Raw genomic sequence first — 15,440 nt, forward strand, 5'->3', positions numbered from 1 at the left:
TCAAGGCAGTTTTCCAGCATGACCACAATCCAATGACTGAAACAAGAAAAAGATAAAAAATATATTAAATTCCTTTAGTCAGTTATAGTTTTCTGAAGATTTCAAATTTTAATGAAAGTATAGACAAGGCATCAGTGGTTTTCTAAAATACAATCTGTAACAGTTATTTATTTGTTTTATTTAGAAAAGATACTTCTCATGATGTGACTACAAGGAAAGAACGCTTTGAAATTATACAGAAGTTTATTGAGGGTATGTTGTTTTACTATATTCTTTGTTGTTGTTGTAGTTTTTTGACTCAGTTATTTTGTGATTGTTTCAGTTCTAGTTTGATAAGTATTGTTAGACTATTTTATAGAGATCATGTATCCCAGGGAAGAAAACTAAATGAAGAAGTGACACTGAGGAGTGTTCAAATGTTCAGTTTAAAGTCACATAAATATCTTCAGTTCACAAAAAAGCATTGAACTATATCCTTTAAGGAACATAAATTTTGTTTACTTTGTCCTTTCTACGTTATGAATGCATAACAACTGCTATTTGATAGGTGCTCCTTTAGGAAAATCAGCAGACCACCACTCTCCTTTTGCAATCTCAGGAAGTCACCCACTCACCCTCTCCAGTCACTGGCCTACTCACTGTCACTGGCCTACTCACTGTCACTGGCCTACTCACTGTCACTTTTCTCTACATCTCACTCTCCACTGAGGCAGTCATGTTTCCCTAGAATGCAAGATTCCTTTATCTGTCTCTCAAGCCTACTCCCACCTCAATTGAGGGAGTTTGTCTTGCAAGTTACTTTGTGATCTAACTGTTGCTGGTGCCACATAAAAAGCACACAGTGCACTCTGTAAAGTGGTTAATGTTAGGAAAGACATCCAGCTATAGAAAGCATGACAAAGCAGACAGCAGGAATTGGTGACTTGCCAATTTCTGTGGATCCATTCAATCCATGCCAGCATGGAAAACAGATGTTGAATGATGATGGACATATAATACTATTCATATAAAACTTTTTAATTTGTTGGCCTCACGGAGGTGAAGTGGCTGAGTGCTTTTTGAGTGTTGGACCTCACAGAGGCAGTGACCGAGACCTTTGGCATTATATTGTGCTTGAGCACAATCGCAATTGTGGCAGATACCGGTGTCGCACAAATTGGCACCCATGCCGGTGGTACATAAATGCACCCGAGTGTCACAGAAATGGCACCCGTGCCAGTAGCACATAAAAGCACCCATTACACTCTCAGAGTGATTGGCATTAAGAAGGGCATCCAACTGTAAAAAGCCATACCAAATTAGACTGGAGTCTAGTGCAGTCTTCCAGTGCCCCAGCCCAGTCAGACCATCCAACACATGTCAGCATGGACAACGGACATTAAATGATGATGATGATGATGTATCATATTTACTACCATAGATAAAAATGAATGTAATGAGATTAAAACACCTCTTTAATATTGTTTTCAAATTTTGGCACAAGGCCAGTAATTTCGGGGGAGTGGGTTAAGTTGATTACATCGATCCCAGTATTCAACTAGTACTTATTTTATCAACCCCGAAAGAATGAAAGGCAAAGTCATCCTTGGCAGAATTTGAACTCAGAATGTGAAGATGGATGAATCTCTTTAGTTAATACTAATCCTAGATGATAATCTTCTAATTTTACTCCTTGTTCTTGCTGGCATGACTAACCGAGAAACAATATCTTTGTTTCTAGATAAATATGATTATAAACTTGTTGAACAAGTAAATTTTGACAAAGCTGATGAACTGGATTTTGCCAAGGTAAGCTATTTAAGGATGTCATTGGTATATATATACTGTTCGTATCCACATATTTGTGTACAAGTGTTATTTTAAATGAGACCATTAAAATATCTTTATTGCTAAACAAATATATTCTCACCATTCTTCCCCCACTCCCCACTAAATATTCATTTTATGAAAAAATATTTTTTCTATATAGGAAAAAGCAAAATGCATAACACTAAAACTTCTTATGAAAGGTAAGGCACCTTTCACAATACCAGCTTTAATAGTGTGATACTTTAAGTTCAGAGATCCATAAAGATTACATTTAAACTAGAATTATCCAAGTGTTCCCTCATAGTGTGGCTCCTGTAGTTACATTTGAATTACATATTCAGCTGATAGTATACATTATAAAAAGACATCAAGTAAACTGAATAGTTGATTCTACATGCATACATATAGGCATGGTGCAAGATCATTTGTATGTTCATGGTATTGTAGCGTACACTCTAGTGAAATTCCTCTCCCCTTTATTATATATACAGGCATTCGAGCATAGCAGACAACAGCTAGCTTTTGGCCACTATTTGGACCCCGTTGTATCCACTACTCTGACTGGTTCGTATTGACGCAATTTGTCTTTTACTCTCTCACGCCAGTATGTAGCATATAACTAATCGGAGCCCCTAAATAAGATCATGTGAGACAGCCTTTTTTCAACCCCATTTGAGCCTACTGTTCCTTATAAAAACTCACCTTCTCCTTGACTCAAGGTCTTTGGTTCCTGACCTTTTAAGGTCTAGCCACTGACCACACAAAACACAACCAGTTCTAGTGACAATGTCAGACGACCCGTCCAACAACATTATGGCAACCTCCATCTTCATTGCCACCATCTTCTTAATGACGTCAACAACATTTCTATGTACACAGCTCAACCAGCAACTAGCACAGGTTCCAACATAGCACTGTTCATGAATTACTTCATTATGGTTAACAGCAAATATATAACCTGCGAAAACTCCTGTACAATTAACCCAAGCAGCATCATTACAGCCACAACTTCGTATGGCACATACCACAACTGGCTCTGCATCAACGCCACAGCTTCTTGATACAGTATTTCTATTATCGTGTACAATTAACTATGAACTGGTATTTCTAATTCTTGTGTCTACGAACATTCGTTTAACTTCTCATTATAGACTCTCTCACTGTTTCTTCCTCATTGTTATTCTTATATGTACTTAACGCACATGCATACATCCATGTCTATACACTTAGTTCTCATGACAGCCTGTCTATTATTCTGTATACATGACGCACACACAGACACACAGGTTAACATATCAAATAAAACTTCTCTCAAGCATTCTATCCGGTTGTGTCTCTCTCTTTGCCCACTGGCATATATGCATTATTACAGCCTTCTGAACAGAGTTGTTATTAGATGGTTTCACCACCTGAGACCACGACCTTTCAATAATGCTAAACCCAACATTCTAAATCACCATTCCTTCTAAAATGGTGACCCAACATAGAACATGGACCACCGACCATCTAAAGTATTGTTGCAATATATATACATAATGTGAAGATGCATGGTCTAGTGGTTAAGGTGTTGCATTCATGATTGTAAGATCATGGTTTTAATTCCCAGGTCAGGCAATGTGTTGTGTTCTTGAGCAAAACACTTCATTTCACATCGGTCCTGTCCACTCAGCAGTAAATGAGTTCCAGCAATAGCTGGGAAGTTAACTCTGCAAAGAAATGGTATCCCATTCAGTGGAGAATGATGTAATCTTTATTGCATATATCCCATGGAAACCACATTAAGCTCCAGCTTTACAAGTCTTAGGATTCAGCCTCATTGAGGAGATGACAAAAAACTGAGACTTATGGCAGTTTGTTGTGCTTGAGAAGCTAAGTAAAACTGTGGCCATCCATGCATACAGGCAAGTCCTTTACAACCTGTGCCAGCACAATGTAAAAAGCACCCATGCTGGTGCCACATAAGAAGCACTTAGTCATGTAAAATGCACTTGTGCCAGTGCCACATAATAAGCACTTGTGCTGATGCTACATAAATAGCACTCATGCCAGCACCATGTAAGAAGCAGTTATGTCAGCACCAAGTGTAAAGAGCACATATCGGCGCCATGTAAGAGTACCCATGCTGGTGCTATGCGAAAGCGTCCAGCGGACTCTGTAAAGTGGTTGTCATTAGAAAGGGGATCCAGCCATAGAAACCTTATCAAAACAGACAAATCATGTCTGGGCAGCTCTCCAATTGGCCAGCTCCTGTCAAACCGTCCAACCCATGCCAGCATGGAAAACTGACATTAAATGATGATGATGATATATTACTAGCTTGCAGTGAATGTTTTTGTTAAATCAAAAGTTGATTGTATTCTGTAATTGGATTATTTCAGATTGCTGTGCTTGTGTTGGCAGCTGGGGTAAAAGGGGAACCTCAGGAAGAATTCATGAAGGCAGCACTCTCATTGAATGTGCAGTCACAATTAGAGATAATGAGCATTTTAAAGCAAGCCTTAACTCTTCCTTTATATAATCTTCAACTAGATAATCTCTTCACCCATAAACATTGTGAGTAATTTTTATGTCTTTTTCATTTTTGGCTCAATTTCCATCTATAAATATATTTTCCATCATATCATTTCCTCACATAGATTTTGCCCACTTATCTGCTATGGTGGAAAGGGCATGGACTTAGAAAGGATTTCTATGACTGTATAATAAGAAAAGATAATGAAGATTTGTAGATATCTAATTCCCAACAGATTTATCAGTTTCATTAAGCTTCTATATTGCTAAGTTTTTTGACGAACACTTCATAAAACATGAAAATGTATGTGAATAATCATGGCATAATCATTAGCAATACAATTTTAGGAGAGTGGGTTATATATCATTAGATATACACCTAACTTTCCTACATTAAATTAGAAGTGAACTGAACACAGAAACTCCAAACTGATCAACAACAACAAATATTTATTGTACGGTGGAAAATAAAACAGCTTCCAATTGTCCGGTTTTAGAGTAGCCTGAAATGTAGATATACGGTTCCTCGAGCTGGTGTCGTTGTAGAGACAACTTGGTTCAACCACACTCAAATGGGAGAGCTTGCTTAGACGTCTTGCTTGGTCGCTGTCAGGCTTGGTAAAGAGGCAGACTCATAGCGGGAACGCTTCGATGTTGAAACCCACGCATGCGTGGTTAAGGATTCAGCAATGGCGCCTATGCCTTTTGGTGCCAATATGACGTCACTACACAATTATTTTGTGTGAATTCTTACTGCAAGCACTAGGAATTAAGAAACTATATGTGCTCATTGGAACCTCAAAGCAGTCTCTTACTCTACTTAAAATAACAACTATATCTCCTTCAAATCCAGCCAACTGCCTAAAAAAAAACAAAAAAGAAAGAACACTAATAATGTAGTTCAAGACACATTATACTTAACAAAACAGATTGATCTTGGCTGCAATATGAGGATGGGCTGAAAAGTTCATTGGCTGACTATGAAGGAGTGATGCTAGAGCAGTGAGATCTTGCATACATTAATTTCAACTCTCCTTATTAATAACTGTATTGTTTCTTTTCAGGTAAACTGACATCTCACTATTCAAAGAAGACTTCAGAAGTAACTAGTAGTGACTTTTCTTAAAAATCAGCAAAATTTGGCACCATCATGTTATCAAGTACCTGCAGAAAAAGGCGTTTAGCCCCAAGGAGATTCATACTGACATGGTTGCTACATTAGGGGACGACACTCCAGCTTTATCCACAATGCAAAAGTGGGCAGCTGAATTTAGGAGGGAAACAGGGAGTCTTGAAAATGACCCAAGGTTTGGTTGTCCTGTAACTATCACCACCAAGGAAAACATTGTTCATGTTCACTACATGGTGATTACCCCATGAGAGGGTTGAGAATGTTCTGCACAATGAACTTGGCATATTGAAAGTTTCTGTTTGGTGAGTGCCACGTCTTCTGACACCTGCTCAAAAGTGCACCAGGCTGATGACATCACAAGAAAATCTGAGACATTGTTTGAGGCAGATCCAGCTGGTTTCCACAAACATTTCCTAACCCAGGATGAGTGTTGTGTTCATGACTTTGAACCAGAGACAATGTATTCAGTGGAAACACCTCTCCTGCTCCAAAGAAAGCCAAGGTTGTTCCACCTGCAGGGTAGGTGATGGCCTCAGTGTTTTGGGATGCAAAAGGCATTGTGTTTATTGTCTATTTTCAAAAGAGTCAATAGAGAGTACTCTGCCAATTTGCCAAAGAAGTTATGAAAGGTTATCAAGACCAAATGTCCAGGAAAACTGCAGAAAGGATCTGGTTTCCTCAGGACAATGCTCCAGCATTGATTTCAATGGTTCCTGTGCATGACTGTGGCTTTGAACTGGCTGATCACCCTCCCTATTCTTCTGAATTGGTGCCATCTGAGTATCATCTGTTCCCCAACATGAAAAATCACTTGGCCGGAAACCAGTATCGCAGTGATGATGACATCATATCTACTGTTGATAACTCTTTTGAGCAACTGGATGAAAGCTACTTCACCAAAGGGATCCATGCACTGCAGCACTGATGGAAGAAGGGTGTGGAGTGCAAGGGGAGCTATGTTGAAAGATAAATCTCATTTGGTCACATTCCATGAGAGTATCTTGGTCAGCCTATGAACTTTTCAGCTGACCCTTGTACCTGATTATAGATCTGACTGATCAGTACTGAGCCAAGGCTAAACTACAACTTCTATCAAAAATGTAATTTTATTAATTTTATACCAAAAGCAAATCTCTATGGGCAAAAACTATTCTTGTGTTCTTGACCAACATTGTGCATACTTAAATCTGATGACTTTTATTTGAAATAAAAACTATCTATTGGTGATATAGAGTTACTTCATTACATCTTATGATTTCTATATTAATCTGTCATTTTACAATTTTCCAGTGGAAATCTTTGACTCAGAGAATAATGAACATTCAGGTCAGTTTATTGCTTATATTAGAATCTAATTATATCATCATCATCATCATTTAACTTCCATTATCCATGCTGGCATGGGTTGGACGGTTTAACTAGGGCTGGTAAGCTGAGGGGCTGCACCAGACTCCAGTCTAATTTGGCATGGTTTCTATGGTTGGATGCCCTTCCTAACACCAACCACTCTGATGTGTAATGGGTGCTTTTCATGTGCCACCAGCATGGGTGCTAGTTACATGACACCTGCATCAACCACAACTACAATTTCACTTGGCTTGATGGGTCTTCTAAAGCATGGCATATCTCCAGAGGTCTCAGTCATTAGTCATTGCCTCCATAAGGCCCAACGTTCAAAGATCATGCTTCACCAGCTTGTCCCATGTTTTCTTGGGTCTACCTCTTCCACAGGTTCCCTCCACAGTTAGAGATCAGCACTTCTTTATACAGCTATCCTCGTCCACACGTATTACATGACCATATCAGTACAGTCATCTCTTGCACATCACATCTGATGCCTCTTATGCCCAACTTTTTTCTCAAGATGCTCACACTCTATCATACATGCACACTAACATTGCACATCCAGTGAAGATGCTAGCTTCATTTCTTACAAGCCTACACATGTCCTCAGCAATCACAGCCCATGTTTCACTGCCATGTAGCATAGCTGTAAATACACAGGCATCATACAATCTGCCTTTCACTCTGAGTGAGAGGCCCTTTGTTGCCAAGAGGTAGAAGCTCTTTGGACTTTACCCAGTTTATTTCTGTGAAATATTAGAAAACTTTTGAACTGTTATTTGTCATGATTTATTAACAAATCAAAGGACAACTTGGAAAATTCTTGAAACATGTGCCACTACTGGGCAAGATGATGTCCATGGAAGAAAATTCTAATCTCAACTTGCACAGTCACAATATGGAAAATTATAACCATACTGCGATAATCAATGTGTACTCTTAATAATAACCAAGTCAATATAGGAAATTATCGCTGAACTGTTATAATTATGATGAATGTATGGTCCCATAATAACTTTTTAAATCAGGTGAGAACTGAAAATAAAGCAAATTTGTTTGTCCCATCTTTCATGGTATGAAAATGTCATGTAAATGGAATGGCCAACTATGACAGAAAAGAAGAGTGTGATTGACGTGAAACATAGGGAAATAAAAACTGATGAGGCTAACTTCATATATATATATATATATATATATATATATATAGGTGATGAGATGGGATGATGAGATAGAAAACAGGATTGAGAGGAATGATAACATACTATACTGAAAACCTGTCCGACACCAAATAACAGTTGCTAAAATGTTAAAATGATGATTATGATGAAGTATAAATACTATATTTATGTGTGTGTATATACAAGAAAATAAGTTTTCTTTTTTTTTCACATTTTATGTAGGCACAGGCATGGCTGTGTGATAAGAGGCTTGTTTCCTAATCATGTGGTTTTGGGTTCAGATCTACTGTGCAGCACCTTGGGCAATTGTCTTCCACTATAGCCCCAGGCCAACCAAAGCATTGTGACTGAGTCTGGTGGATGGAAACTGAAAGAAGCCTGTTATATATATATATATACGTTTGTGTATCTTTATGTTTGCTCACCACTAACACTTGACAATTGGTGTTGGCTTGTTTATGTCCCCATAACTTAGCAATTCAGCAAAAACAGACTGATATGATATAGGCTTAAAAATAAGCATTGGGGTTGATTTATTCAACTAAACCCTTCAAGGTAGTGACCCAGCAAAACCACAGTCCTAAGACTGAAACAATTAAATGATATAAAAGATATATTAGTTGACACATAAAGAAAAGAAAAGAATTGAAAATGCACTTAGAGTCTTTAAGAAAATTCATTTATATTTTCTCAAACTCCATCTCACACTACTATTGAAAATCATGGTATTGTAAAACCAGATATGCAAATGTAAGTAAATCTTCTTAACTATCTCAGACCTGGGCTTCTGTGTCCAGTCATTTAAGCGAAGTCATTTTGAGTAAAGTTAAAATTACAAGCATTTTGAGTGCTGCCTATTAAGCAATGTCAATTTGAGTGAAGTTGATAAAAATAAAAATTTAATAGAAATTTACAAATTTTTTTGTATGAATAATTACGCCTTCACAACATATAAATAAAGAATTATTAAAAATTAACACATTTTATTGTAGAATGAACTAAAAATTCACAACATTTAAAATTAAAAAAATTAATTCTAGAAAGAATAAAAATTCAAAAAGTAACATTGTAGACAAGGTGACTAAGATAATCTGTAATTTCTAAATCTTTTGATTCAATAATGCTTTTAATTCTTCTTTCTAAATTCACATATTTCCTCTTCTTTAGTGCAGGTTCTCTTGAATAAATTCCAAAATATTCCATCTTTTTTAGGCTCTCTTCCCTTCTTAAAGCCTCTATTAAGAGCAAAACTGTTAGGTGACTACAAGATAGACTGCCTTGGAAAGCAGTGTGCCATCCTTCTATGGCATTATTTGTTTGTGGGAGATCCATCTGAAGCCTTCTAAAAATGTTCCACAATAATATTGGAAATTTAGATTTTCTTCTACGGTTGTTTGCCAATGGGTGGCCAATATAATTATCTTCAAAATAATCGAAAATAATGTCAAGTTCTTCATCATAATTTTCCAATTCACGTTTGGCTTGAAACCCTGCTATGACATCATCTGTAGGGAGAAATGCTAATCATTTTGATTAGCATTCAAACATTTTCTTCATTAACATATCTTTCTCTTAAAGCTTCATCGGTAATCTTTCTCCATATACTCTGTCCCAAATGGAAGAAACATCCTGCTTGAGTGTAGAAATGTGAGTGTTATTGCATTTCTTGTAGCAATTTCAAAGTCTATTAAGATGGAGACAGGATCTAGCAAAAGCTCTATTTCTTTCAGTATAGTGAATATTGCTGTGTAACTTACCTCACATTTATTCTTAAGTAAAGCATATATACAAAGTATTACACTTTCCTTTATCAATGCATGCATTGTAAAAATTGGTAGGAAAATACTTGGAGTCATTTTGAAAGTTCTGTCAGCTAACCATTGATGATTGATTCTCAGCCTGGTAAAACTTTCATTAGTACAAAAAATTATTATTCTTTTCTCATCACTTATACCACTGTCATTGAGAATAAAATTATCACCCATGAAAGTAGACCACAAGGATTCCAGAATAATGATAGATGCAGCTAATTGAGGGGGTGGAGGGTAATTCCCCATAGTGCTTTGCCTCCTAGATACGGTATGTTTTAATTTTGTTCCCAATTTGATCTTTGCTGCAAGTTTGTTTTGTAGACCAGCAATGGCATCTTGGAGTATGTATCTCAATGGATCATGCATTGTTACAGCAGCTTTGCAGACTTTCTTCAACTTTTTCCTCACTGACTTTAACAGGTTCAGGAGCATGCGAGTATTCTCATTTCCCAGTGCAATTTCTATCCTTTTCGTATTCCAAAGAGGTATTCAACTGTCCTTTGCAACCTTTCATTACGCCATGTAATTGTGGTTTGAGTAGCTTTATCCTTTTTATAGATGAAACCATTATAGGCTATTTTGTTTTTGCCATGATTCAAAACAATAATGTCCATGATAAGTTAGCTACAGATGCTTCTAATAAAATTTGAATAACTGATTTTTAAAAAAAATCAAGGTCATTTAAATTAATACCCATCAATTGCTGATGTCGGTTGCAATATATGTAATAGTATATATTTCGCTTAAAACTAACCTTTGCTGAAAGTACTGTTCACTCATAATGTTTCACTTAAAAATGACTTTGCTAAAAATTAACTTTGTACAAAATGACTTCGCTAAAAATTATCTTTGCTAAAAGTGAACGGAACCATCTAACTTTACCCTCCACCTGGTTTCCTGAGCAAAAGAAAGTAAATAGGTGCATATACAGCTCAAGAGTAATGATTGCAAAAAAGCTAATGGACAGAATCACAAAAAAATTCAGGCAAACAACAATAATAAGCCTATCTCTCAAAAACCATGTTTTTTCATTGCAGGCTAACTAATGGACTGAATCACAAAAAGAAAAACTCAGAAGAATAACAATAATAAGCCTATCTCTCTACTATTGTATTTGTTCGCCCTAATCTCTATACTTTCCTCATCACTTTCACTAGTTTGATTGTCCAAATCTCCCTCATTGTCTGTGTAAGGATAAACTCTTTGTCCAATGAATAAATAACATCAATAATTTCCTCAATTGCAAGGAGTCTAGGCCTTGCTCATTTACCAGACAAATGCTGGGTTCATCACATATTTGTTTTGTTGCAAAAACCTGTTTTTTTCTTTTATTGAAAATAAAAGAAAAAAAACCTGTTTTTTCTTTTATTGAAAATAAAAGTAAACAGCAGCTATGGAGGATACCAATGAGTCATAAACACTCAATTACAAAGTTGCAATGTGATCAGTTGTCTGTTTTTAGTGTTTTGTCTTCTTTTTCTCTGTGTGTGTTGTTCATTACCACTTTACTGAGAATCCAGTAGAGGTTTCATTTATTTTATTCCTGCTTTTCAACTATTTTTCGTCATATATAAATAAATATATTTATTTGATTTTGAAGATTCACCTCAGTACTGCTTCAACTTTCTCACTTATGTGCATTTATTCAAGCATATAAATGAGATTCAGATTAATACTTAGAGAATCATCAGCTTCAAATGAATAAACTCTCCCACCTATATTGAGTACATTTTCCACTATTTGTACAACAAACCCTTCTCTGTCTTTATATATGTATAAATATATATATGTGTATGATGAGTATATAGGGATAAATTATCCAGGTGGATACTGTAAGAGCTCTCAGGTATAGTCCAGGTTCTGGCTAGTCAAAACAAGTAGTAAGAAGCATCAAGGATTGTTTAGGGGGAGCAATCCCACTGTAATTATTCTGATGGGTAAATCAAGGTTCACTTTGCTGGATTATGAATTTTTTCATAGAATTACAAAGAATACAGTAACTGGTACATCTTCAAACTTTTCTGTTAATTTAACAGTTAATTGTACAGCGTAATTAGTTAGTTAAACTAACTATCAATCTCTTGTACCAAACTGCTAAGCTACAAAGACATAAACCAACACCAGTTGTATAGCAGTGGTGGAGGACAAATACATACACACACACACACGCATATATATGTATATATTGAGTCATCCCATAAATAATGCAGTTTTTTCATTTGTATGAACTAAAAGTTGGAGAGGGATGGGATAAACTACCTGTATCAACTTGCTATAAAAGCAAGCAGTAATTTTACATTGTTCTTATTCTTAATGTAAGTATTGAAGAGTGCAGTTCGATTTTAACAGTTATTTTTTCAAAACTATAATGAAAGTGACAAAGAAGCATATTTTGCTTTATAAGTTCAATAATGGCAACAATGCACCAGAAAGTGTGAGGAATATTAATGCAGTATATGGAGGTCGGACAATAAGCGTAAGCCAGTTTCAACAGTGATTCCAGAAATTCTGAGCTGAAAACTACAGCCTAGAAGATGAGCCTCATCCTGGAAGATCTGTACAGCTCGACGAAGACGTCCTGCAAACGCTGGTAGAACAAAATCCCATCATAACTATTGAGGAACTAGCAGAGAAGCTTGGATTTGGTCGATCAACCGTTCATTGACAACTGTGTGCCATTGGAAAAGTCAGCAAATTGGGTTAGTGGGTTCCTCACAAACTTTCCAAGTCTAATCATATGCAGAGAGTGAATGTGTTCTCTTCTTTGGTGTCACGTCTCATGAATGAACCTTTTTTGGACCAAACAGTGACTGGTGATGAGAAATGGATTCTCTATAAAAATGTCAAGCACTGAAAACAGTGGATGGGGAAAGGAGAAACACCAGCACCCCTGGCTAAAGGTCTTCACCCATGTAAGGTGTTGTTATCTGTTTGGTGGGATATGAAAGGTTTAGTCCACTTTGAACTTTTAAACCCAAATCAAACGATAGCAAAGGAGATCTACTGCAAGCAGCTTGAGAAGCTTAAGTGAGTGCTAGAAGAAAAATAACCATCTTTGGTTTCAAGACGAAAGGTGTTCTTCCATCAGGATAATGCTCGGCCACATACAGCGAGGATGATATTCCAAAGGCTGGAGCAGTTTGAAAGGGAAACGATGCCCCACCCACCATATTTGCCGGACATTGCCCCATCTGATTATCATATATTTCACAGTCTTCAAAATCATTTGGATGGAAAAGACATGAATTCTGAAGACAAGTTCAGAACAGTACTGGAGGAGTATTTTTCCTCATGGACAAGTAAATTTTAGAAGAGGGACCTTGCAAGTCTACCAGATAGATGGAAGAGCATTGTAGCAAATGAAGGAGAGTCTACTTTAGATTAAAAAAGAACTTTGTTTATCTTATTTTGTTTTTGGATTTGGTTTGCAAGATTCTTTATGTGAGTTCATGTGTTGAAGCATATTCTGTTGTGTCTGGAGAGAGTCATTTTCTTTTTGTGCCTTATAATTTAACACACTCACTGGTAAAATTATAAGGCACAAAAAAGAAAATGACTCTCCCCAGACACAACAGAATTTGTTTATCTTAATTTTGAAAAATAAAAAAAGTATTAAAAAACTGCATTATTTACGGGATGAAGAATGAATAGAAATGGCTTTTCTGATAATTTTTCCACTTTAATAATTAGTTGTTTCTAAGTTTACAAATGTGACTCTGATGGTCCCATGTTCTTGTGTGTGTATTTGTGTACATATGTATATGTACACCTCTCTCTATATGTGCTTATGTAAAGGTATATGTATATATGTGTGTGTTGGTGTTTGTATATGTGTATGCTTATAATTAAACACTCCCTATTTAAGCAGTATATAAACTCTAAATTATCAGTTTGAAGACTGTTTTTAAGCAAGAAACTCCCATCAGTGTCATTTATAAACATCTAATTATTAAAGTGGAAAACTATCAGAAAATTTATTTCTATTAATTTTTTCAAATATATAATACTGTACCAAGGACATTTTGTTTCTTATTCTACTATACACGCACGCACGCGTGCATCCATAATCACACAATGGACTTCCAGAACCATGTGATTTGGAAGCAAACTTCTGACCACACAGTCATGTCTACACTTATATTTTATGTATATCTGTAAATTGTTTTTCATCTACCTTCTATTGTAGAGATGTCTTACCATGACACTTCATGGTCATCAGACAAAAGTGCCATTCATGCAAACTATGTAAGTCTTTCAGTAATTCTAATTATTTTTGTTTATTCTTTTTTTGTATACATTCATTGAAAATGTTTCTATAATAAAGATTATTTTTAAATGCACTTTAAAAAATTTTATTGTTAATTGTTATATTAGGGATATGAATGTTGTGTATGTATGTAGATATATTGACATTCACTAGACTATAAAGATACATTAGAAGACTTCTATAGTCACATGGAAAATATCTTTTCAATCTATGCTTAGAATATGAGTTGAGCACTAGTAAACTGCAAAATACTCATCAAGCTTAGCCTCTACTTCTTTTTTTTATTGCTGTTTTTGCAGATTCCCATGCTTCTCTGTCACCATCCAAATCCATTATTATGAATTTGAACTAGGAGCTTGAGTCATAGTGAATCTTTCATTAGCTGATTACACAACCATTGTCACTGCCCCTATGGATCTATTACAGTTAATCTCTTGATAGAGCTTGGTGGTCCTGACCACTGATTTTCAAGGATTCTTGCACACAGCGTCATTGTAAGAAGCACTGTCAGCTCAGTTGGGCTTTTCCAGTACCTCTTGACAATTCACCATGTTGCAGTCCTATGACTTTGCCAAATCCCTGGCAGGGTGGCTAAATAGGTGTTACGCCTTGTTAAAGAGCAGCCCGTAACTATGCAGGGATCAGTCACTACTCTCTGAAGTATTTCAAAATGTCAGCATTAGCCACCTCTACTTACAACCGACAATTTTATACATCCCATGACACCAATTAGAAACTAGAGGTAGAAGGCCTTTATGAGTTAAGTACCTTGATCGGGGTTACAGAACAGCATCATTAATGAAATAGGACTTGTCAACTGATTGACTGAGGCTGTCTAGACTCCAATTGTCTGTTGTATCATGGTTTCAATGGCTAGATGCCCTTTCTAATGCCAACCACTTAAAAAGTGTGCTGGGTGCTTTCTATGTGCCACCAACATGAGTGTGTTGATGCAGCACTGGCCTGTTTAAGTGGCACTGGCACCTGAAAGGACAAGCCTATATGTGTGGAAGACAGCAATTTTACTTAGCTTGACACATCTTATCAAGTACAGCAAATCACCACATCTCCCAGTCCCTTGTCATTTCCTGTGACATCCAGTGTCCGAAGATCCTTTCTCACCACTTCATCCCATGTCTTTCTGGGTCTACCTCTTCCACAGGTACCCTCTACAATTTGAACTAGGCACTTCTTTACGCAGCTGTCCTCATCTATACTCATGACATGACCAAACCAGCACAGTCTCCCCTTGTGCACATGACATCTGAAGCCTCTTATCCCCAGTTTTCCTCTTAAATCATTTACACTTTGTCATGCATGCACATTGACATTGCCCATCTACTGGAGCATACTAGCTTCATATATATATATATATATATATATATATA

General features: G+C 36.5%; 1 protein-coding gene across 4 annotated transcripts in view; it reads left to right on the forward strand.

Annotated features, from left to right (window-relative positions):
- LOC106868476 (uncharacterized) overlaps window positions 1–15,440 on the forward strand; it is a 79,982-nt gene that overhangs the window by 13,694 nt on the left and 50,848 nt on the right. For all 4 annotated transcript variants that reach the window (XM_014913757.1, XM_014913758.1, XM_014913759.2 and 1 more), the window contains exons 4-8: window positions 185–252; window positions 1,721–1,788; window positions 4,188–4,362; window positions 6,743–6,778; window positions 13,972–14,030. In XM_014913757.1, coding sequence (XP_014769243.1) covers window positions 185–252; window positions 1,721–1,788; window positions 4,188–4,362; window positions 6,743–6,778; window positions 13,972–14,030 — 406 coding nt within the window. The remainder of the gene's footprint in view (window positions 1–184; window positions 253–1,720; window positions 1,789–4,187; window positions 4,363–6,742; window positions 6,779–13,971; window positions 14,031–15,440) is intronic.

This window comes from Octopus bimaculoides, chromosome 11 (assembly GCF_001194135.2).
Source record: "Octopus bimaculoides isolate UCB-OBI-ISO-001 chromosome 11, ASM119413v2, whole genome shotgun sequence".
In the NCBI taxonomy this organism is placed as follows: Eukaryota; Metazoa; Mollusca; class Cephalopoda; order Octopoda; family Octopodidae; genus Octopus; species Octopus bimaculoides.